General features: G+C 43.4%; 1 protein-coding gene across 1 annotated transcript; it reads left to right on the top strand.

The window, feature by feature from the left end:
- Positions 1-1,318: 1,318 nt before the first annotated feature.
- LOC104508778 (beta-1-syntrophin-like) lies at positions 1,319-17,267 on the top strand (the record flags this gene model as incomplete). Its single annotated transcript, XM_010150508.1, has 2 exons — positions 1,319-1,535; positions 17,060-17,267. Coding segments are annotated over 2 exons (425 nt in total), but the record flags the coding sequence as incomplete, so codon positions are not given.
- Positions 17,268-24,655: the final 7,388 nt, after the last annotated feature.

The raw sequence follows: 24,655 nt of genomic DNA, 5'->3' as shown, positions 1-24,655 counted from the left end.
TTTAAATAGCACAAAGGGAGAGCAATGGCAAGATGTGCACTACAGTGTTTCAGAGGAAAGAGAGCAATAGATGCTTACAGAGCCGGGACTCTAGTTTTGCAGAGGCATCTCTCGTAATAAACCCGTTACGAAGTTCCTTGAATATAGTGCTGCTGAAATTACCCACTGTATCTGTGGTTTTGACAGAAACACCGCTCCTCCAAATACTTCCCTTGCTTTCACTTTGAACTTAAAAACTTCAGTCTGCTTTCACTAACTTAACCTCCTTCACCACAATGCTCTTTTGTATTTTACCCATCTTTTTGTTATTCACTCATTCCCAGCCTCTTCAGCCTAGCTGACATGATAATCTGCACCGTTTCCTTGAAATTATTTCTTGCAGCATTTTAGTGACTTCCCCCAATGAGTTCACTGTGCTCCTGCCCTTTCGGTTGGTCTCACCGCTGTTTGCGTCACGGGTACAGTCCAGCGGGTTAGGCAGGCACTGCTGTGTACATTGGATAAGTACATTAGCCAGGGTGCTTAAATGTGAGGTCTGTTCTTGGTTGAGCTCCGTCAGGTTTGTGAGGGAGGAGGAGATGGTGGCTGGCAGATTTGCCAGACACATAAGAAGCAAGATGATGTGGGCATCCTATATTCACCTCTCCTATCCATACTGGAAAAAAAACTGAAAGAGGCTGAAAAAAGATCTCATCTGACACCTCCACTCTCACGAAAGGCTCAAACTCAATTTTATTTCCCCGTGAGAACGATAAGAGGTGAAATGTTACTTTGTTTACTCCATATATATAGATGTACAAGTAGATCAGCTAAAACTGCTTCCCAGCAAGCAGAAAGAGCTGTTGAGATCAGTGGCGGGACACTGACAAGCGTGAACTAGAAGCAAGACGTGAGCTTGCAGCCCTGGGAGCATCGCTGGAAGATTTTTAGATAGCGGAATAATAGATTCACTGTCACTTGGTCGAATGTCTTTCTTAAAAACTTCCCCATGCCTCAGCTAGCCCACGGCTTCTGTGCATAGGAATTGCTGTGCGAGGACTCACAGCCTGTTGAGCAGATGGCTCTCCTGGCCTTACACTAGCCAGATGTTATTTCTCCTATTCTGTTCTTTTCCCTCGTTCACGCATTCACTGCACTGAGGTGGACTGCAGCTGGATCTCCATCTTCTGTATTTGCACAGCTTCCAATGCCGTTATGCTGGACAAATAGAACTGATAAACAGTGCTGAGGGTTGGTACCACTTCAAAGACCTCAAATGGATGCACCTACTGAATATCCATTTATTTATTGCTTCCCTTTTTTCTTTTCTTTTTCATAGTGAAATACATGAGAGAAGCAACCCCCTATGTGAAGAAAGGCTCTCCTGTTTCAGAAATAGGGTGGGAGACGCCTCCCCCCGAATCTCCCCGATTGGGTTGCGCCTCTGCTGACCCACTGTCGCAGCTTTCGCTCTCCATCCACAGGGACAAGAAGACAATACCGCTCAAGATGTGCTACGTGACGCGCAACATGACGGTGTCAGACCCCGAAAACAGGTGAGCGGGGGATTTGCAAGGGGCTGGGATTTTGCCTTCGTGTTCAATCCTCATTGGCCTTTTCGGTGTTGGGGTTGGTGAGTAGGAGCTGGTGATGGGCTCTGCGTGCAGCAACCCAGCAAGAGGCAAGCGAGGACTGGTTTGGGAAGTGGTGGTGGTGTCTGAGCTGCGTGATGCTGGGTTTAGTGCCTAGCTATGGGGGGAGAGAGACCCCTCAGCTTTTGAGTTGTGCTAGAGAAACTCTTCAGTTTGGTCATCCAAAATTTTTATTAGAAATAGAATTACGGGTGTTTGATTTTCCCCTGAATAAGGGTCTGCTTTTGAAGGAAAAGACACTGTACACACCAGTTGCTTATATCTTCCAGACTGGCTTAATCTACTTCCACTAAGTTGCATTTTCTTTTCTTTTTTAATTAATAATATTTTAAGAATGTCCTGTTTTGTCCATTCAGTTCTGGGCATTAAAGTCAAGAACAGGAGAAAAGTTCCACTTACAAGGCATTAATGGGAGGTTTCTGTGACTTCTTGGTGGTTGGTTTTTTTTTTTTTTTGGTAAAGCTAAAAATAGGCTGCGCTTTTACCAGCCCTTATTTATAACATATGTGGAACAGCTGCACCACACCAGCACACACTCTGAACCCTGCTCCAACAGTTGCTTAATAAAAAAGGGATCAGTCAAGTCACTAATACAGACTGATTCTTCCATCCAAATAATGGCCTTTTTGTTTTTGCTGCAGTGTGCTGGCTTGCCCAGAAGCTGGGTGTAATGCTTTTCCTTCTCAGCACTTGTGTACGGGCATAAATAAAAGTTACATTTTCATTCGCAGAGAAGGAATAAGAAGATGGGAGAGCAGAGGGGAGTTTGGGGAGGATGGGTTCTCACGTAATCTCTTGCAGTGCAGACTAGAAATTCGATCAGTATCAGTGTAATTTTCCTTCTTTCTTTTTTTACATTTGTCTGCCCTTCTTTTAAGCGTTTTTTTCCCTTATGCTTTATTGTATAATATTGCTTTACTTTGCTTCTGCTTTTCATCTCAGTGGTTACCACCATAATCAGTGATAACTACCACAGCAGAAGCGCAATTGTAAACCAGCAATTACCTTAGCAGTCTGTCTTAAGTTTAAATCAAGATGGTTATTGATATCAGCCACTTTTTTTCACATATCTCTATGCAGTTGGAGATGTTGAGGTTTTGCAGCTGTATCATTAGCCTGAGAGTTTGTCATTCCCTTTGCCGTGGAATGTATTTTAAAAATACCAATGCAGGTTGTGTTGTTTGAATCGGAACAACGTGACAAAGTTTTACACGCTGGCTTAATTCTTTCAGCATTTTTCCCTTTCTTTTTTTGACCGTATTGCAGTTCTCAGCTTCTGTCACTCTCCTGGCCCTCAGTTCTGTTTGAAGGCCAGGAGGACTGGTTCAGAGGGACACACACATTGCTCGTGATACTGCTGTGATGGAGCTGACATTTTCGAAGTGTGCTACAAATGTGTGTGTTCTTAGGTGTTACTAGGAAGTAACGCGTGGGAGAGTCATATTGCTTATTATCATGGTTTTCATTTTGTGTTGGTGTCATTTCCTGTGGAAAGAGGGACTTCTGATTTTTACTGTAGTCCAACACAGTGCAGTGTACGTTCTAAGCTAGATTTTTTTCCATCCACGCACACCACCTCACCAGTGTGCTGGCTGCAGTGTAATAGTAACATCCAATGGATTTGTATCTTTACCTATTTCAGGGTGTCTTAACAATTCTCAGTACTGGAACCGCTATTTCCCAGCAGAAATGCTATTACAATGCAGAGACCCTTTCCCACTGGAATATATCTTAAGATAGCAATCTGTTTCCACAAAACCAATTGGATGTTAGTTCACAGCAGAGCCCAAACCATGTCCTTAGATGCTTATGACGCTTCTGTTTTGTAACCCAGTGACCTGACACACATAGATCTTCTAACTGATGGTGTCACTTTGCTGGATGGCTTTACAAGAGCACTGCTGGCAGGCTGCCAAAGCCTATGCTGGCCATAAGGGGCTCCTTTGGGCTATAGCTGAGCTAATTTTCAGCTAAGATCAAGCTTAGACATACAAAGCATGAGTTTTCCAGTGCAGGCTGGAGGTCATGTCACAGCAGGGTTATGGGACCAGGCTGAAGTGGTTTAACGTTCAGCATGAGAAGATACCTGTGTTAAAGAACCCAGAAGGAAATGCCTGCTTGTTGACACTGAATCTTCTCCTGTTCTGACAAAGCTGGGTTGAAATGTGAGTTTAACACACGGTTTTCCCACTAGAGCTGGTAGCCCTGCATAGGATTGCTGCTTCTCCTTGAAGACTGGCCCCAGTTAAGAGACTCCTAAGTCTGTGGCTACTCTCAGATGGTTTGTTGAACCTGTTATTTCAGAGCAGGAGTGAAGTTTGGTGCTTTTAGAGCCAGCGATTCTCAGATACCTCCTTCACCTGACCTGCTTGTGGGTTCACTCTGAAAGAGGAAGGGAATTGTCTTCTCTGTTACCTGATTATAAAAGCTGTAAGATACCAAGGAGAAGACTCTTAATACAAACCAATGCCAAACTTAGCGTATAGGGAAAAAAAAATTAATAGTACGAACATGGCAAGAGGAGAAAAGATGCAGAGCATCTTAGTGGCATTTATGTAATTCTTCTCTAGACTCAGGGGCTGTTGTTGTATTTTGTTCTGGAAGAAACTAGATTGAAATAATTACTACTTTAATCTGTTGTTAGCCTGTATTTTCACTGATGAGTGTCCTTCTTGGTGGCAGCATTATAAAGGTTAATGTCAGGCCTCACAGAGGAGCGTCCCCTCCCAATGAAGGGACATGTGGGAATGGTCACAGCTAGTAATACCAATTAATAAATGTTATTGCAGTATAAAAAGCTTTTCATCAATTTCTGTGATGATATTAAGGAGTAGGAGGGTTAAAAAAAAAAGGAAATAGGTCTTAGAGGTGAAATTTGTTCTGTTGGTGCTTTTAAAGTCTTGGGACAGACTACAAAAGAACTTCTGTACACAGCACAGGAGACACGACATTCCTGGAGATAGGAGGCCATGCTGCATGGGCTGAAAAGGCTTTCTCATCTGCTTTTGAAATCACCCTAAAATCCTGCTTGCGTTTCATTCAGCCAAACCCAGGAGGTTCAGGCCTGATCCTGATACCACTTAGGGATCTGTGGTCACATTTTTCCGGTGGCAAGAGTCCAGAGCAGTGTGATCCTTACAGGGAACTTTAGCAGGGATCCAGTCTTAGGGATCGAATTAATTCATTGGCAGGGTTTGGCCCTCTGATGGGAAAGGTTTGCTTTGGTTTTGGAGTGAGGAAGAATGAGTCAAGACAGAGTCCCAGCACCGTGGTGCCAGCTGCACAGTGGTAGCACCGCAGCAAGCACAGGAGAAGTTCTCAGACTTCACACCGAGGACATGCAGAGAAACAGATAAGGAACTTCCCTTGTCTGTTGTCCATTTCAGGGTTGGACTGAGAATTACAATCAGGAGGTAAAATTGGGCAGATATGTTTTAAATGTGGCAGACGAACTGGCTGGTGTTTATTCTTTATGGGCTCTGCAAGCTGAGCTGCATCTGGGAATTACCTGAGCTTCCGGGGACAACAGGGAGGTGCAAGACAGACTGAGTCCTCTGTACTCCAGAGGCAGCTATAGACTTACATTGCTTCATTACTTTGATTGAAATATATATATTTTTTTTTTCCCCCTTTTTTTTTTGCATTGGGAAGTACTGATTCACTGAAAGAAGTGTCTTATTGCAAAGCTGTTGTTCCCCAAACTGTTTCCTTTTGCACACATTCTTTTAAAAAAATATTTTCTTGCATTATTTAGTAACATGTCAGTTATGCACAGTAACAGGGCCAGTGAGATTTAACATTTTGAATGTAATTGGTGTATAAGCATATAGTTTATGTAAGCATGAAATATCCCTGTGTGATTCTGAAATCGCATTTCAAAATCTTAAATATAAAACAAATTCTGGTGAATTTGGATGTATTTACTTTTGTTACAATAAGGCATGAAAATGAAAGTTGAAACTTCTTTAAAATAAAAGCTGAGTTTCAATCAGATTTAATATGACATAGTAAAAACTAATTCTTACAGAAAAGAACTTGAGCCATGAATGCTGATAACAATGCCAGAAGTTAGCAGAAGAATCATAGAATCATAGAATGGTTTGGGTTGGAAGGGACCTTAAAGACCATCTAGTTCCAACCTCCCTGCCATGGGCAGGGACACCTTCCACTAGACCAGGTTGCTCAGAGCCACATCCAGCCTGGCCTTGAAGACATCCAGGGATGGGGCATCCACAACATCTCTGGGCAACCTGTTCCAGTGCCTCACCACCCTCTCCGTGAAGAATTTCTTCCTGATATCTAATCTAACCCTCCCTGCTTTCAATTTGTACCCATTACCCCTTGTCCTATCACAAGGTGAAGGGTCCTATCATCAAGAGTGTGAAGACGAAATGAAATGACAAACATCTTGAAGCAGACATCACGGATCTGTGACACTGGTCCAATAAATGGACAGCACTGTCCAGTAAATGACTTCCTGAATGTTTTTTCTGATGCATTTTCAGCTGTGAGGCTGATTGATTATTTATATAGGTGATGTCTGGAGTACTAGGAGAAAGTCCATGCCTTTTCAGTAGAACTCTACAAATGATGACATGCCAGCACTCCCAGTGACACTGCTGATCCAAAGCACAACTATTTTTCTTTAAAAGCACCACAAGACTTGACCTTTTCAAACTGGACATTAGGAATCATTTCTGTACCACGAGTGTGGTCAGACACTGAACAGGCTTCCTAGAGAGGTCGTCAGTGCCCCAAGCCTGTCAGTGTTTGAGGCATTTGGATAATAACATGCTTTAACTTTTGGTCAGCCCTGAATTGATCAGACACATGGACTAGATGATTATTGTGAGTCCTTCCAACTTAAATGTTCTGTTCCATTCTATGAAGGAATAAAAGACATTTAGATCCTGCATCTCTTCAAGTTCATGCTGGTGTAATTTAAGGGTGACCAAGGGGGTGGGGAGGCAAGTATTTAGGCAGCGGAGAAGAGTCTGGATGTCTTGTTGATGAAAGGGTGGGCTGGCTCATGCCTCCACCCTGCCTGCTGCCTTCTTGGTAAACAGGACCATACTTTGATATTGCCAGGCACCAGCAGCCACTGGTATACAAGCAAAAGCTGGATTCTCCTCGAAGGGCAGCGTGGTTTAGGTGTGCAGCTTTGCAACCTGGTTTTTTTTTCCCCGATGATGAGGGAGCGGATCCCTCGAGTCATGTACCTGCTGTGGGGCTAACAGAGGGCAGTGCAGTGCCGCAGAGAGTGACCATGGTACCCAGAACGAGTTACAGCCGCTCTTGGAGAGCGTAGGTCCCACTTACCTTGTTTTTTGCATCTTGCCTCTTAAGAGGTAGTTTGATAACATGGGGATCAGCCAGCGACCCTGGCTACTGGCAGAAGCACAATGGAGTGAGGTGCTGGGCAAAGGCTGAGCCCTGGATCTGGGGTTAAGAGGGTGCTGGACTGTATCCAGCAGCGTGCTGGCACCTCTGCAGCATGCGGGAGCTGTGTCAGCCCTGGGCAGACACCAGTGGTTCTGTGGGGCTTCCTGGGAAGTGGATATCTTCCTGTCTAAAGGGCAGTACAGATTTAGCAGGACTGGCCTCAGGTTTAGGAAACTTGGGTCTTTTTTCTGTTACCATGTGTTGTAGGTGGACCAAAGAAAGAAAAATGTATGTATGCATGGGGGATAGAGTAAAGATCGAGATACTGTAATGGGCACATTACCAGTATAAAAAAATCCCCCTCCACACCTCCCCAAGGAATTTGTGCCTTGCTCCTTGTGCTGTTATTGAGCTGCTCTCTGGCTGTAGATGAAATCTCTGTGAAATGGAGAGACCGTACTTAATTTGCAGTGTTGTTGTGAGCTACAGCTTGAGATCCTTGGATGAAAGGCATATAGCACTTAATTATCATTATTGGTACAGACATGTTTTACTATTTGAATATGAATAAGTCCTTTGAAGAAGTCATTGAGCCTGCTAGAGTCAAAGGCCTGATTTATATCAAGAAGTTTTGTTATTGTGTTTTGCTTTTTTTTTTTTCCCCTGGTGGGACTGCGTTTATTATCTGTTTAGAATACTGTTAAACTAAGGAAGAAATCAACAATCCAATATTAAAGTAAAGCAGCTTGAAAGGATGTAATTCAAATCCAGAAAAGAACAACAGTGTGAAAAAAGGTGAAACTGTGGTTGACTTTCCCCTCATCCTTAAACTACCCTGTTGTGCTGTGCTATCACAGTGTGCACACTCTGCTAGAGAAGGACAGTCTGCCACTTTGAAGCACTTTATAAACATCCTTGCCCACAAAAGGTCATGAATTAAAGATCAAAGTTAAGGTTTTTAACCTTAACTCCCAACTGTTTCACTGTTACGGATCCAAATCCTCCTTCTGTGTAAAGTGGGATGTTTCTTGTCCTGTTTGTTTATAGTACTGTAACTGCTGATCTGCTCCCAAAGTCTGCTTTTTACTGGAAGGGATGAACAAGTAGGTGGCACTTGAGATTTTTCTGCTGGTCTCTCTTTTCAAGCTGAGAGTAGTTATGTGATTTAGCTAAAAAGACATTTGCAGCATCCCCTTTAATACCCTGAGGATAAGAAAAGGAAGAAGCTGGGGTGTGGAGGGGAGAGGAGTGGAGTGGTGGGATGGATGATTGGCTGGGCAGTGGGGAAGGCCTCTTCCTTCTCCTCCTTATTGTATTAAAACGACCTCTGTAAGAGTTGCATGGCTGTGGGACCCTCCTTGGTAGCTAGGGTCACTGCATTCAGGGCTTGCGTTGTCAAATGAGAGACCCATAAGATTGCATTTTTTCTCTTATGACAGAACTTTGGGGTAAATATACTAAGTACTAGAATTAATAACTCAGGCCGGGCATTCTGGCAGTCCTCTGTCATCTACATCATCTGCTTTTGAGCAGCTCTGCAATCACAGATGCATTTTGGAAGCTGCAGTCATCTGTTTTGGTGAGGGGCAGTTTTCCAACCCTGTAGGAGCTGGAACTCTGAAGCCTCTAGGCAAAGGGTAATTTATTTTCCCCCATTATTCGGAGTAGCTGTTTTCCATCATTAGTGAAACTCCCCACCAGCCAATCAGGACACTGGTTTTGCTCTGAGTCATATGGACTTATACCTTAGCCTCAGTTTCTTCTCAGCCTTCTTGGAAGGCTACTGAGATCAGACACCTCTGTAGGACTGTCTCTTCTGCAGAGAGCAGTGTTTTGGCCTCTTTGAGTCAAACCACCAGCTGAGGCTTTTGGAAGAAAAAAGCCCCCCACCAAACAACCCAAAGGCCATTTTCTGCAGAGCAGCCTCAAGGGTATTCGTTTACACAAACACGTTGATAAACTAGGTTGAACTTTGGATGTTCATTTACTTTTATTTTCTTCACATTTAACTTTTGTTCTGTTAAATCATGTTAAAATAGCTTTTTAATGTCCTAAGGACCAGCTGTATTCTGTGGGCAATAGTTTGAGAATTCTATTGCTGGGGGAATGTGCCAGGATTTGGGTACACAGTGTAAACCCGTGATGTTTTTGGTACTAGTGTAGAACTGGATAGTTGGGGCATGTTGTGACTGACCTTCAGTCTGTGCGGGTCCTGGTGAATTGGGGATTGGTCATGTCTTATTTCTTGAAAAACAGGTCACATCTTTTCCCCTGACATAATGACGTGGGGCATTCTCCCCTACCCATCCTTCTGGGCTGGACAGGCAAGCTCCCAGTGTCCTTCCCATCTCCAGCACAAATCACATATGAATGGGCAAAGCTCCTGCACATGTTACTCAAAGAAAGTGGCTGTGCACGCATATAGTTACGTGAGTGTAAATAAAACTTTGTGTATGTGTGTGTGTCTGTGTGCAAAAGGGGCTGAATGTGACCTGGCAGGAATAAAATGTGTCACGGTGAGTGGGTGGAGAGGAAGGATGTGTGTGGTGTGGAGGTCGCAGTAACCAAGGCTGGCAGTGTGCTTTGAGCTGGATTTTTGATGAACAAACTTTTAACCAAAGTTTTGTCATCTGTGAAAATATTTAAATAATAAGTTAATCGAAAAAAGGAGATATGCTGGTGGGTTTTTGTGTTGTATTTTGATTTTTTTTCAGCCACTGCTTCAGTTAGGGGAGTTCTGAAAAAGTCAAAGAATTTAGATTTTTTCCAATCAGCTTCAACAGTAGAGGATTGGGTTAAGGAATAGAAACAGGAGCACAGGAACTGGAAATGGATCAGGGGAGGGGGAACAAGAAGAAACTGCTTGAGAAATACGTGGAGAGAAGAAAGGAGAACAAATTAGAAACAGGTAATGAAGAAAGAAGCCAATCAACAAGGCGAAGAGATGAACCAAGACAGTGAAGACTGCAGCAGACTTAGTGAACATTTTTGCAAAAAGAGAAAAATCAAAGCACTGAAGAGATGGAGAAAGAGAAATGCTGCAAGAAATGTGTCGCAGATTAAAGGGAAAGGAAGAGCAGTGTGAGTGCTGCAGGGCAGGACAGAGGAGGGCAAACAGTTAATCATGTTTTATGTGCGTCTGTATGTAAAGGTATGTAAGTGCTGACATCCAAGCTGCCACTAAATAATGTTGGAGGGCAATTTTAACACCCCTGAGATCTGCCAAACAAAGAAAGTTGATACGCAAGGGTTTCTGTTTCCTGCCTTGCTCCTTGTCCCCATGGTCTCTGTGTTCTGACACAGAGCCAGTTACAGCCTCGGAACCCTTTTTCCTGCCTGGCTGTTGTCCTGTGCTTGGTGCTGGGTTTTCCCTCACTTATCAGTGGGTCTGCAAATTGGATTTCAGTCTTACAGCTCTGATCTGGCCTGACCTGCTGTTAATCACTCAGCAGGATTTTCAGCCAGTGTATTCAAAGGCGCTCCCTCCTGCGCCGTGTGTAGTCAGTCGCCTGTACGGCAGCACATTGCACTTAGAGCCACAACGTGAGCCGCGGGCGGTGGGCTGCCATCGTAGTTGCCCCAGCTCCTGTTGGCATGTGCTGAGGCTGGGCTTTGGTGCTTAAGTTGTATGCACGGACATTGCTGTTTTAATACCCAGTGGTCACTTCTAGCTATCCCATGTGTTTCTGCTGGTGGAAACTCCTGTTTTCCTGTAGTAGGAATCAGAGAGTTATGTTGAAGTTGTTACTTCTTCTCATAATTTACAGCTTTTTTTATTGATCTCTGAGGGTGTTCAATGGGAAGATGCGTTTACTGCCAGTAGTGGAAGTGCCAGGAGGTGACCCATGCCCCCTGTCCCCAGAGAGGCCAGCAGTATCTCCAGGAGGCTCACTTCCAGGTGGTGCTCTCTCCCCAGACCTCGGAGGCCAATAACGGATCCAGAGGGAATTTGGGGTTTTGTTGTTGTGGTTGTTGAACAATCTGGCTTCTGTTTTGCTCCACTTGGCAACTAAGCAGTGATACCTGGAATTTCATGAACATGGAAGCCAAAAAGTGGATGTATAAAATAATGAGACATTGAGACACATCCTGCTAGATGAGGTGACCTGCTGTTTCTTTCTTCCAGCAAGACTTTGTCCCATGACAGTTCATCTGCAAGACAGAGCTGATCTATCAGCAGCCCTACTCATTTGTGCCATTTCCCTATGAGTTTTTATTCATGCTCATGGAACATGTCCCCTTCTTTCTCTAGGGTCCTATGGCAGCACTGCCTGCCAGTAGAGTGGTGTTCCTTCTCAGAAGACATCCAATTCTTCTCCAAGCCTGTAATTTCTTATTTCTGCAGCAGCATGAGACTCTCCACCCTCATCTCAATCTGAAGGGGTCATGGACCACTATTACCAGCTACAGTTGGGAGCACTTTGCTTAGCCCAGACGCAGCTCCATGCAGAAGGTTTGCACATGGTGCTTTGAGGTTGGCTGTGGCTTTGCTAGAGATGCAGCTTTTGTGGCTGAAACAATTTTTTTTTCCCCTAGCATTAATACGCTTTCCCTCTTGCTGTGAAAGAGTTTCTTCAGGGACCTGTGGTCAATGTTTTGACCACACCGATCACAACATCTTCTAGTTTTAAGATTTCAAGCAGCATCTTTTAAAAGTTAAATCAAATTCCTGCAATGCCTCTGAAATAATTCAGTAATTCTTCTTTTTTTTTTTTTTTCCTCCCCCAAGTAACTGACCCCACTGCTCCTTGAAACAGCACTTTTGCTATTGTTTGGGGATGAACCCAATGTGAAGAAGGCTGGACCGTGTATTCCTGTGTTACCAATATTCAGCACTATTACCAGAATATAAAAGAAAAAATCAAGAAAGAAAAAGATAAGAGGTCTTTTGGGCAATGCAGAGAAAGAGTTTTGCTCCTTAACATCCACTGACATTTAAAAACTATTAGTGGTTGTTCTGGGTAGAGCAGGCAGCGTGTGGTGTGCTTTGCAGATCTGTTGGCATTGGCACACAGCGGTGTGAGAAATCCATCACAAAACCAAATCCTTACTTGCACGCGGTGCAACTCCGCTGATATCCCTTTTATTAAAGTCCAGCTGGCGGCAAATAGGAATGAAATCAACTGTGACAGCTCATTAGTGATATATACACCCTCTGTTTGGATGTCAGTCCAGCTCCCAAGAAACGAGTATCTACATCGTTTTTACCACTGATAATACAGCGGGTACCCTTGTGACAGCGAGGGAACCAAGAGGCTTTCACATAGAAAAATTCCACTTGACTACCAAATCACGCTTGCTCGATAAAATTGCTCTCACCTTCATTTAGGTACATCAAATGAAGATGCTTCTTCAGTGTATGCTGGGGAATTTGCTCGCAGACTCTCTGTGGAATATTCTTCTTGCAGACTAAACCCAAAGTTTCCATTGCTTAATTTTAAGGTGTTTTATTCCTGGTTCATCTCCTGATGCTGCATGTAGAATTGAAAAAGAAACTTAACATCATTCTTTCTTACTTTATATTTAATTACTTAGTTGTAGCAATTAGTGTAGTTCACTTGTGTTCCTTTAAATCCCCCCTCATGCTGGAAAGGTTTCTGTGTTTTTACACTCAGAAGTAAAAAAAAAAAAAAAAAATTACCTACCATGGTTTCCTGTGTAGGCAATGATGGAAAAGATGGAGTGAGCAGTTTGGCCCTCAATCCCTTTGTGAGTTTGCAGAGTGTTTTGTTCCTGACTATGCTGGTGCAGTATCAGAGTAGGATGATGGACTCATATAACTGGCTCCAGCTTATCATTAACTTCAAGGGATTTACTCCACACTTTAATCAGTCACTGAATACATAATCTGACCCAGGAAAAGGCACAAAGTGTAAATCAGTGCCTGATTTGGCCCTGAGCCAACGCTGGTGGGAGAAGTGCTCTCAAGAGATTTAATAAAAAGTATTTCTTAGATAATGAACACTCCTGCAGAAGGAGGCCTTATCAAATGCAGAATGAGTATGATCTATCAAACATTTGCTTTCATCTTCTTCTGATCCTCTGTAAAGTAAAAGCTCTAAAGTAAAAGCTCTGGATGATGCTGTGAGGGAGGGAGTTTTGGCCTCTTACGTGCAAGGTTACGGCATTTGGAGGCACCGGGTTTTGCATCACTTCCGTGTTCTGCGGGTGGAGAAAGGGATTCTGGAAACACTCTTTAGCTCAGTGGGACTCTTTGAGGAGAGAGAAAATTGCTCTTTTATTACGAGGTTTGCCAAATGATCTCTGAGAAAATGTGATATCATTCATATGCATTGCCAAGCTGGAGAGATGCCGTGCATCTTGGCAGCCATCTAGAGCTAACATGTAATTCCTTTGGGTTGGTATGGGCTTTATCAGAAACAGCTCCATATGCAGTATTTACATAACTGTGGTGGAGTGTGAGAATAAACACAGCTGTGGCATTGCCCTAAATATTTCAATTCAGTGGCGAATTAAGGGAACTTTATCACTGAACTGCAGATAAACAGAAGTCAGTAAGCGGTGGTCAGTTTAGCCAAGGAACAAATCAAAGCTACAATGGCTGGACGGCTGGAAACATTTAAGTGCTTTAGTGTTGAAGTTTACTAAGGTCACTGGTATTTCTCTGCTTTTCAAAAAAATATGGAAATGCCATCAGTCAGCTGTTACACAAAAAGCATCATCCAGATGGACTGGTGGATCAAAGCAGGGTAGGCTGAAAGGCAGAAAAGGCAAGAGCTTACAGAGATGCAGTGCTTTCCTCATCTGATTTTGGTTGTAGCCCGTGGGTTTCTTGGAAGATTTTAAGTTTCTTTTAGTCTCTCCATCCCAATTGACTGTGGAGACAGGAATCCTGGATCTTTAGTGGAAACCTGCAAGCCCAGTTTCCTAAGGATAGTTAAGTGTCCAGATCTTACAGCAATAGCCAGGAGTTCAGGCAGTTGAGGATTTAGACTTTCGTCCTTAAGGTATGAATAAAAAAGGTGCCCTACCTAGCAGCTTGCACAGAAACAATGCTTGCAGATGTATTCCTTGGGCTGGACCAGTGCTGTGGATAAAAGGATTCAGTTTTTGGGCTGTTCAAAGCAGCATTTATTCCTGGTTTGAACTCACTTTTGAAAAGTGTAGCAAGTATTGTCCAATCTTCCTGTCATTCAACTCAGGGAACGAGGCAGACTTTCTGCAGATGTTAGTGCATCAGCATTGATGACTGACAAGCAGTCCCCAAAATAGCCGCATTAGAAGTCACTGGGAGATGATATTTTAAGAGTATTTTTGCAAGCATGGTTCAGTATGTGTGTATGCATGTGTACACTAGAATATATACATTGATATCACAGTAGAAAGTGTATATATTAAAATATACAAAGTTTATAATCACTTAAACAGAATTGTGAAGAGTGATCTAAATCTTCATTTTTTTCAGGGGCCAGAACTGTTGTAGAAGTACTTAAATTGCCACCTTGAAGGGAAATACGCTTTGATGAAGGCCCAAGGAGCAAAATACTTGTTTGTATGTTAAGCCGCTTGCTTTACGTAAGAATTTAAGCATTTTCCAAATTGAAGGGAAGTGAGTTGCTATTGGGAAGCTCTTTCAGCTCTAGATAATTTATTTTTGAATCCAAGCCTGCTACAACTCTAAGTTAAAAGAAATGGCAGGAGTTCGCTGCTGTTCCTTTGCAACTGGAAAAGGAGCACGTTCTTCTGTGTCTTTATAGTCCTTGTTCAGCGCTTTGTTTACCGCGATACAGAGCGACTTTGGAGGTGGGAGTTCCCTTACAGAAACCACAGGCTTTGTAAAGAGCATAGTTTCACACAGTCCATACAGTACATTAGCATTTGTTTCAAAAACAGCACAATACTGCTGTGCTGTCCTAATAATTTTTGTCTTTAAAAGGATGAAAATGGGAGGTAGAGTGCAGAAAATTATGAGTGCTCCTCCTGGCTTGTTCCCTGCCTCATCTGGGTTATGCAACATCTCACCTTTTCGGTGGGGAAATGGGGATGCTGTCACTGATTTCATTTGTAAAATGCTCCTGCCAAAAAGTGCTCTGTAAGTAATAAGCAACGTTTTACTGATTACCACAATGCACTTTGAAAGTCCAAGCCTTGTTTCTCTTGATAGCTGCCTAGAAGAACAAGCTCAAACTCAAGTTCCTACGGCAGTGGGAGAGCAGTGTTTCTGATGGAAAGACAGACCAGGGTGTGGTAGCTGTACACGGCCATAATGATCATCGTCCACAAATATTTAAATCATGATCATCAGGGAGATGGCTTTTTCTGGCAGCTCAGAAAAAATGAGAGTGTGATTGGGAATGTGCCTATCTACAGTTTTCTTATTTACCAGACCTGCATCATCTGACAAGGGATGTTCCTTTCGGTACCTGAGGTTTAACCCTCCGTGCATCCTAGAGTGGCTAAATAAGAGCCTTATTTTCAGACAGTGCTGAGCTTTAGCAGCTTTACGGAGGAAACACGCTTATTGTGTTGGCTCAGCACTTTGTGAAAAATCAACCCACTTCTAAGCTATCTGAACAGTGATTTAGGACCCTGAACAGTTCAGCCACAGAGATTGGAAAATCGTGACCTTTTCTATGTTTAGAGCAGTGTCTATGTGGAGACCTCCCCTTCCCAAAATGGACAAACATGAGACCAGCGCTCCTCACTCTCCCAGCCCCAGAGAGCTCTGCAGATCGAGTCACCTTCTGTTCTGGATTCTGCTCTGGTTTAACCAATTAATTAAAATCTCTTAATTGTTAGTTAAGCTGCAAATTGCAGGATTTCGTAATTGCATAACAAATATTTGTATTACAGTACTGTCTTGAACCTCAACCTGAATAAATGCCACTGGACTAATTACTTTGCTGCTACAGAAAGGAGTCGTTGTGTGTCCCAGAGATCAGGCAGCAATACGCAGGAGAGAAGTGCGTGCATAGGCTCAGATCCCAGGTCAGATCTGTGTGGGCAACGTTCAAGGACAGTCACTGTACATGTATAATGAAAAAGCACAGTTGTGATACGGCTTTGAGTGATGGGCAGTGATGGGCTGGGTTTTATAATCACTACGTAAAGGTAAACCAGTCTCTTACTTAGTGGGTTATTTAACAAATGTTCAGGTAAAAGTGGCCCACAAATCTATAAAGAGCACACAAAGCCCCAGTAGTAACTAATAACTTCACTGAGAACAGAGCTACAAGAGTTGCAGCTGCCTCTCAGAACGTTGTTGTTATTAGCAAACGTGTTGGCACAGGTCCGATAACCACGATGGACAGGATTAATTTTCCTGAAAGCTGTGTTGTCTGTGCTTTTCATACCACAGTGGTGGGGTGGAAGCCCACAGGATGGTATAATAAGCATGTTGGGTTTTTTTTAAAACCCATCTCTCTCTACAGGAGTTTGGAAAACCATGAAAGATGCCTGCCAGCAGCAATCGTATGGTTGCGGTTAACGCTTTCTTGCTGTGGCTGTTAGAAGGATCTGAATGGAGCATTGAGGATGTTGGTAACTCCTGGAAAAGGCCAATTGTGCTGGGCTTCTGGTTGATACTTTGTGGTGTCAGTGAAACCTCAGTGCCATCCTAAGAGCACTTCTCCATTTGGGATGAGGGTGGTTTTCATTTGGCTCTGTATTTGTAAAATAAGCACATTGAGAAACTCTGGGCATGCCTGATAACCAGTTGAAGAAGGCAGCAGCTTATCCCCAGCTTCTCTGCAGTCATCTCCTGTGCAGTTCTGGGTGGTTGCTGCATCAGTGAATGTTAATCCTCTTGCCTTCATATCTGAAACTTCCATTTAAATGCCCGATGTGGGGTTGCATCAGCATTGGCCAATCTCCTTCTCAAGAGTTTTACCATGATGCCAGTACAGACCTGGCTTCAGTTAAGATGATCCTACTCTATTCAAGTGTTGCAAAGGTAAGTTTTCAGTGCTAGGTCTTGATATTAGTATCCTTCTTTTTAACTCAATGCTAACACTAAGCAAGGTAATAAATTTAGCCATCTAACGGTATCTGAGTGAACATAATGTTTTTCCCCCCCATTTTTCTAGACTTATTGAAGTTCATTCACCTGATGCCAAGCACACCGTGGTGCTCAGGAGTAAGGATTCGGCTACAGCCCAGGCCTGGTTCAATGCCATCCACTCCAGTGTCAATGACCTCATCCCCAGGGTGATTGCAGAGGTCAGAGACCAGCTGGGTAAAACAGGGATTGCTGGAAGTCGAGAGATTAGGCATCTAGGCTGGCTTGCAGAAAAGGTAATGATTATTTTCATTTATAAGCTCTCTCTTTCTTGCTTGCTCTTTGTTCCTGAATTCAGCCTTGTCTGGAAGTGGAGAGGCTAAATGAGGTCTGGGTTTTGATTTAGCTTTCCATGAAGACCTTTTTTTTCTTAATGTGCCAATTTTTGTGCTTAAAAAAACCCAAACCAAACAAACTAGAAGGTCCCCTGAGTCTTCGTTTCTGTATGCCAATTAGCAAAGACTTTCCTGAGAGATCAAAAGTCTCATGCTCTGCCAAGTTTAGGAATGGGACATGTGTCACAATAACTGACACCAGCCTTGAGCTCCCTGGCTGTTATGCCTCCTGTTCACATATATGAGGTGTCACCTTCTTGCTCCCAGACTGGGAATTAAACAGTTACTTGGTTTGTGATCCACCTCCACTGCTGTGCTTGGCCACAGGAGCTGGGCATGGTCTGGAGGTGGTTTCCCCGCTGCCCCTGCGAGCTTATTCTTTAATCATAACCCTGCATTTGAGCTGATCTTTGTAGAAGGTCAAGCTTGCAATTGCAACTCATACCCCATGTCTTGCACAGCTTGAGTCTCAAATATTTTACACCACAGCTGAAACCTGGTGTTCAGTTCAAAAGTAGTTTGGGATCTATTGACTTGTGGAAAGCAACTCGTGTATGAACAGGGATGAAATCAGTGTGAGATGATCTGGTTTCGAATCAGGAGTCTCAAAATTTGTTTTAGGGACTTCACCAACTGGTGAGTGTAGTTTTGCTATGGTAACAGTGTTAGGATTGTGCCTTAGAGATACCTCCCATCCAGTTATTGTGTGGGCGGCCGTTGAGAGCATCTCTGCCTCTCCGGCTGGGGGGCATGGAAGAATGGCCACAATTGGACACACCGCCCTTGCAGCCTATGCATCCAGCACAGGTGTGGAAAGCTGGCTGCAATTGCCCTGAAAAAAACCCTGCGATTTTGTAGATGAAAATATAGGAGGTACAGGTGCCATATTTCTATCTGGTGTCCTTTAAGAAGGCACACCCTTAATTTTTAGCAAATCGTGGGTCAGTCCACAGTACTTGTAGTGAGGCAAAGATTGCATAAACTTTCAGGCAGATTTTGTATGTTTTCCTGTCTGTCCCTTCAAGCACACAAGAGTGGGGAGGATGGCAGAACTCTGTGGCCTAGTGCTGTAGAAAATGTAAAAATCTGGGGGAATAATTTGGGGTTGAAACATCAAAACATTGGTAAGTAAATGTTAACAGTATTAAACTGTACAGCCATGGGGTCTTTAATCTTGTTTCCCCTTCTGTATCTATTTCTATAAAATTATGAAAAGCTGAATATAAGAGGCTTTTTTCTGCCACGAAATCTTCTCCTCTGAAAGGATAACTGGTTTGTAGCAGATCATACAGACCTTATATGTAAAATATTCACAGGTCATTTTAAGCAGACACATGGCATGCTTCTGGTTATGAATTTCCTCTCCTTACAGTCAACACACAATATCCTGTTGTGTGTGCTTCTTTCTCCTCTCTTTCTTTGCCTTATGGACTGACATCTTATTTGATGTTACTCATTATGGACTTGTTCAAGTTCCTACTGAATTGAGTGGTCAAACCTGTGTTGCTTTTAGTAGGTCCAGGCTGCAGCTCTGTGCATGTTCCAGTGTAGTTACAGGGGCTATCATCAAGAACTAGCCTTGAGAGATTTGCAGAGAAAATTACTACATAAGGTAAAAAACAATGTGAAATTGATTTTATTTTACTGGATTGTGGGCTCTAAAGCCTGACTGAGAGAAAGATAAGGTGGGAGAGGGAGGTATATATATATGGTATTATGCAAACTCTCTGTGTAGTGTTTCAGAGGAGATGTTCAAGCCAGCTAGGTGAGGTGCTGTCTACACGGTGTTTCCTAGATGGTCCTTGTGCAAAAACGGGGTTTGCCGGTTTGGAGAGATTACATTCTGTAGTGATTTTTGGAAGCATATAAGGAATACCAGCTTTCTCTTCTGGGGTGAACTTTCTTAGCACATCCTCTGCTGGTTGGTTTCTAGACATTGGTGTTTAGAAAGGGACCTCATTATAAACATCCACAAATTCAGTGATGCGCCTTGTATTCCTCCTAATAGTACCATTATTTTTTTCCCTGTCGTATTTTGTGGCTTATCTTACTATTTTTCCATGGACTGCAGTGGGAAGAAATCTGAACTCTCATTTGAAAAACATCTTAGACTGTAACTTTTAAGACAGCTTTTATGGCATTGCATTATGTTACTTACATAACGTATCCTTACAGTGAATTCTCAGCAAAATGGAATGACGCTGAGATGAATCCCTCTGCTTGTTTGGGGAATGCAAAATGTAATCCCATAGAAATTTCACTGTAATTTGCTGTGATTACTCTCTATTTTCATTAAGCTATTTCCTGGTTTGACCTTTTTTTGTATGTGTCTGCTCTAAACTTAGCTCTAAACTTCAACCTTTATGGTACTACAAAAATAGATTCATTAGCGGAGCTTCCCTCAGGTGGGTAACGTTAAAATAAATAATAGGTTATCTAAGGTACTAAGCAATTGCATGCTGACAGGATTCTTCCACCTTCACCAAACCTTCCTGTGAAGACAACCCTACATGTGTGGTCTGCAGCCAAGAAACACACATCTCGCAGCCCCACCACCAGGTCCGTGGCTGTGTCCTGCACTGGGCAGGGAGGGTTCATCGGCAGGCAAAGCTGAGCTCCGCATCAGTTTAAGAAAGCAAACACTCACTGTGGCATTCTTATACTTAAGGAGAAAAACAGCCGGAAGCAATCATTAGGGATGCCATATTCCCTCTTTTATTAAGGCACTAACCTTGTCCTGACCTTGACCTTATGGGAAGGGTTTCTGAAGCTGGCCAAGGATTAAATTAGCCACCAGTGTCGTAAAACTTTTCTGTAACTAAGAGAAATGTCAAGTACCAGTTTGTAATGAAGTGTGTGTGCTCCCCATCACCTTTTCTTGTATTTGTCTTTCCACTTCAGCAATACCTGTGGGATTAATAAGTGTGCTAAGTGGGAGGGAACAGCTAGCTGTGCGTTTTAGTCTTTTCCTGGTCTTTCATTTTTTAATCCTCCCTGTAAAGGTGACCAAATACAAGAAAAGAAGTTAGTAGTATCATCCTAACTGAGGAGCTTTTCCATGTTCGTGTTAATTGCCCCTCTTCTTTCCAGGAATCCTTTCAATCCTTGTAGTAATGTCTTTTCCATCTCTCTTTTTCCTCTCTTTCTTATAGTTATGTACTTCTTGTGGCTTATAGAGGAGCTGAAACAGTCATTTTTGCTTTCCTCCTCATGCTTACCCACCTACTGCTGAGTTCCTTCATGAGGAGCAAATTCTGCTGTTGCACTGGAAAGTGAAAACACTTAGGAAATGGTAGTTTATCACTTCGTAGCATCTGCTCTAATAGACCAAGAAATCATAGAATCATAGAATGGTTTGGGTTGGAAGGGACCTAAAAGATCCCCTAGTCCCACCCCTCCTGCCATTAGATCATGTTGCTCATCCAACCTGGCCGTGCACACTTCCAGGGATGGGGCATCCACAACTTCTCTGTTACGGTGCCTTACCACCCTCACCATGAAGAATTTCTTCCCAATATTTAATTTAAATCTACCCTCTTTCAGTTTATCGTTGGCAAAAGCTTTATCTACCTTTTTGCCTCTTTAATGCAAACATAAAAAGGTGTTCTGGCAACAGTGGTTTTGCAAGGGGAGCTTTTGCCAGTTCAGCAACCGGCCCCACAGGCAAAAGCATGACAGGTTTCAGGGGAAGCTGAAGCTGTAGCCAGGCATCAGACTTGTAGCTGGGTCAGTTAAAAAAAAAACAAACCTCATTGAAACCCCGAGCTCTGTGTGTGTCTCTCTCCTCACTGTGCCAGTGACATTTGAAATGTAGACTTGGAGGAAAGAAAGAGTGCTTGTGCAGCCAGAGACGACTCTCATTTCTGAACGTTGTCTTACAGGCAGTGGGCTTCTTAAAATGGTCTCAAGGCTCCTCTGAGAAACGTAAAAATAGGAGTTGCTGCACGTTGTCTTTCAGAATGTTAATACCTGAAGCTGCAGCAAATGTGCCCGTATGGGCTTTTCTCAGTAGATCTTAATCCCAGTGCTTGGTTCCTGTTCTCGTTGCTCTGCCAGCGCAGGGCAGATGTGTTCCTGCTCCCGCAAATCTTTTGTGGGGATCAGTGGGGAGAAAACACCTGATGCTGGAGGGGAAATAACCAAAGCGGCACGGTGAATTGGAGTTGTTTTCAGCTCCTGACACTATCTCCAAAATGAAAAATGTGTTAATACATTACAGGCTGTTCGGTCTCCTCAAACCTTAGATAACCATATCATTGTGTTAGAGCTGAAGTGCAGGACATGTCACAGCAGAGTGATCTTCTTCGGTATCAAGCTGTATATTGCAGTATTACAGTTATCTTCCTGCTCTTGCTCTAATTCAGAGGAGGTAGTGATAACAGCAAGACTGTGAGCTGTGCAAGCTGTCCAAACAAGATTTAGGGACATGACATGAGTGTTTGAGGTTTATTCCCCAGTATGAAGTGAAAACGTTTCTGCTTTACCATTTCTTTTGGAAGTATGTTCACTAGTAGCACAACAAGTAGACAGCAACAGAGTCGCGTGGTTAGTCTCATCACAGAGAAATGAATTTTCAAAGAATGGGAGAAAAGCTTCAGTTTTAAAAATTGTGTATGATTTCCAAATTGTAAAAGCGAACTTAAAATGTCTTTGCATGAGAAAACCACCAGCCCATCACATAGTTAAAACATTCTGCCTTTATTTAACATTGTGAGTATCTTGTATTAATCACCTTCCCCTGGAGCACAGCAGCTGCTAGGCAGCATTTAAAAAACCTTGGCATGGCCATGTCCGTGGTTGGGCCTGCCGCTGCCGTCCCTCTTAGCTCTCACCGCTCGTTCATCAGGGTGGTAGCAGTGCTTGTCTGACCCTGAGCCAGATCAGATAGTTACACTGGTAGAAAACTCACTGCTTTCTGCAGGTTTTATGACGAATGCAAATCTCGGTGCAAGAGAAGTAGCAAGAGCCTGTGGCAAAGTGGCAGGGATTGGGAAACAGCACTGCCACATTAGGCAGCATGTGACTCTTCCTCTGGGCTAGCTGCCTCATCAGGCTGCACAGACGGAACCAGCGGCATGTTCAGGAGTAAAATCTGGGTTATGCTAATCCCTAGGTCTTTCTTCTGGCCCTGGAAAGTACCTCTGCATGTTTAGGCTGAAACTGCTGCGCGCTTTGGGTTGTACTGTGTCTTAACCCGCAGTGCCAATCAGTGTGTGGTTTAACCTGCTAGAAACATGGGTGTTGTCTAAGAAAACTCTAATGCTTGGTTTCTTTGCAAGGGAATTACATTCTGTAGGGTGGTCTCCTTTGCAATTTCTAGTCTCTACAGGATTGGGTTTTTGTTCTTTTCTTTCAGTCTCTGTTTTCTTTACTATTTTTCTAGGCATGTTTGGAAATACTACCCATCTATAATGCCCAAGAAGAAAAGCAAAGCAATTTGGTCCTGGCCTCCTGTTTTGAGTGGTTAGAGAAGGACCAGATTTCTCATATAGATAATATACAGCTGGTCATAATCTTAACAATGATCTGAGCTTTTGGAGATCACACATACCTCAAATCGGAAAATTTTCTGTGTCCCAAGTTATAAATTGTACTTTGAAATCCCAGCTAATTGCTCGTTGTGGAGCTCTTACATCTAAATGGAGAGTCCTGCTTTTGCCCTGTGTCACTTAACCTCGCAGCTTATTAATTCCAGAACTTATTTGTTTGCTTTGTAAAACATCACAACAGAGCGCTTAATTACATTAACAGTCTTCATTATCTGGGATAACGATCAGCCTGTTCTTAGGAAAGACGTAAACCTGAAATAGCATGAAGTGTAATTTCCTCTCCCAGCTTCAGAGAGGTTCCTCCACAGGCCACTTTTATCAGCAGTAACATCATTCTCTTCTTGCTTTAGGTGCATTCAGTAAATGGATATATTAAGGAAAATGGGCTGAAAACAGCCATTTCATTCACCACACTGTTTTAAAGACTTTGCCAGTCTTTATCCGGAACACACATGCTATTTCTTCCCATACCAGTGAGAGCTGAGTGAATGATACGTTCAGGCAGAAGTACTCAGTACAAGGGGATTGAGAAGAAGAGTAAGTTTAAATAAATCATGAAAATATTAGAGCAATATGATGGTAAATGGAAAACGTGAAGGACCTGAGCTTGAAAGTCTGTATTTCTGCAGTACAGTTTGCTTATTATAGTGAGGAAAAGCCTCTCAGTCAGATAATTACGGAGCAGAGTTAAATGGTGAGTGAGCACCATTGTGCCTGGGGTAGCTTTCAGGTGTTGAATTATTCTTGCAGAAATGAAGTGTAAAGTGGGGCCCTGCACGTCCCCTTGCCCTTCCTACAAAAGTTGCGTTAGTTCTGGCTGGATCCCAGCAGAGGTCATCACACCCTGCCTGCTCTCCCCCTCGTTTGATCCCACAGTCCTAAAATCTGACTGAAGTTTTTCCATAAAATACAGCGTATTGCTGTCGCTGTTCCTACAAACCCTAGGAACAACAAGAAAGTTCCTTTTTTATATCATCCCACCATGATGTTTTATTTAACTTCTCCCTTCCTGCATCAGGAGCTGGAGACGTGACTCCTGCTCCGGCAGCTGTGCCTGCCTGGGTAGGGGGAGCACAGAGCACTGGTGGGGTCCACGTGGGTGGCCTGTGGCTCCGCTGAGAGAGGGACCCCTGCAGATGTCCCTCTGACAAACCCGGGGCAGGGGTTGAGAGAGGAAACAACGGGCTGTAGGAGGATGCTGAAGGGAAACGGGGGGGGGTTCACTGCCTCGCCAGGGTGTGGGAGCTGTTTCTCTTGGTTCCTCAGCCACGGCAGGGTGGTGGCTGTGGGAGCACGTCCCGGCGTGGTCCTGAGCAGCAGCCACTTTGCATGGCCAGCTGTTACAGCATGGGTGCTTAACTCTTTCTTCTACAAACCTGAACTGCTGCTTGGCTGAGCTAGGCTGGGCTGGATTTTGCTGGACAAGTGACCTTCTAGATACTGGTAGATGAGAAATTTTTTTCCTAGATCTTGCTAAATTTTCAGGATATTGGGCCTCTCCATCTTTCACTTTGGCAGCTGCAGCTGGATCTGTCCAAAAGGGTCTACCTCCCCTCGTGCACGTGACAGGTCAGCTCACCTTTTGAGGTTTTGCAGGCTTGAAAGCCGATGTTTGAACATATTTGCAGTCAAGTTCACTGGGAAAAAAAAAGCAAGAAAGACACAAATATGATGTGAAGGAAGGCTTTGATCCTTTCCTTCAGAAGCAGGTGAATGCCCTTTTTCCTCTCAGCCTCTGAC

The sequence above is a fragment of the Eurypyga helias genome, unplaced genomic scaffold, assembly GCF_000690775.1.
Source record: "Eurypyga helias isolate BGI_N326 unplaced genomic scaffold, ASM69077v1 scaffold7914, whole genome shotgun sequence".
Lineage (NCBI taxonomy): Eukaryota > Metazoa > Chordata > Aves > Eurypygiformes > Eurypygidae > Eurypyga > Eurypyga helias.
This window is presented reverse-complemented; position numbering and strand designations above follow the sequence as displayed.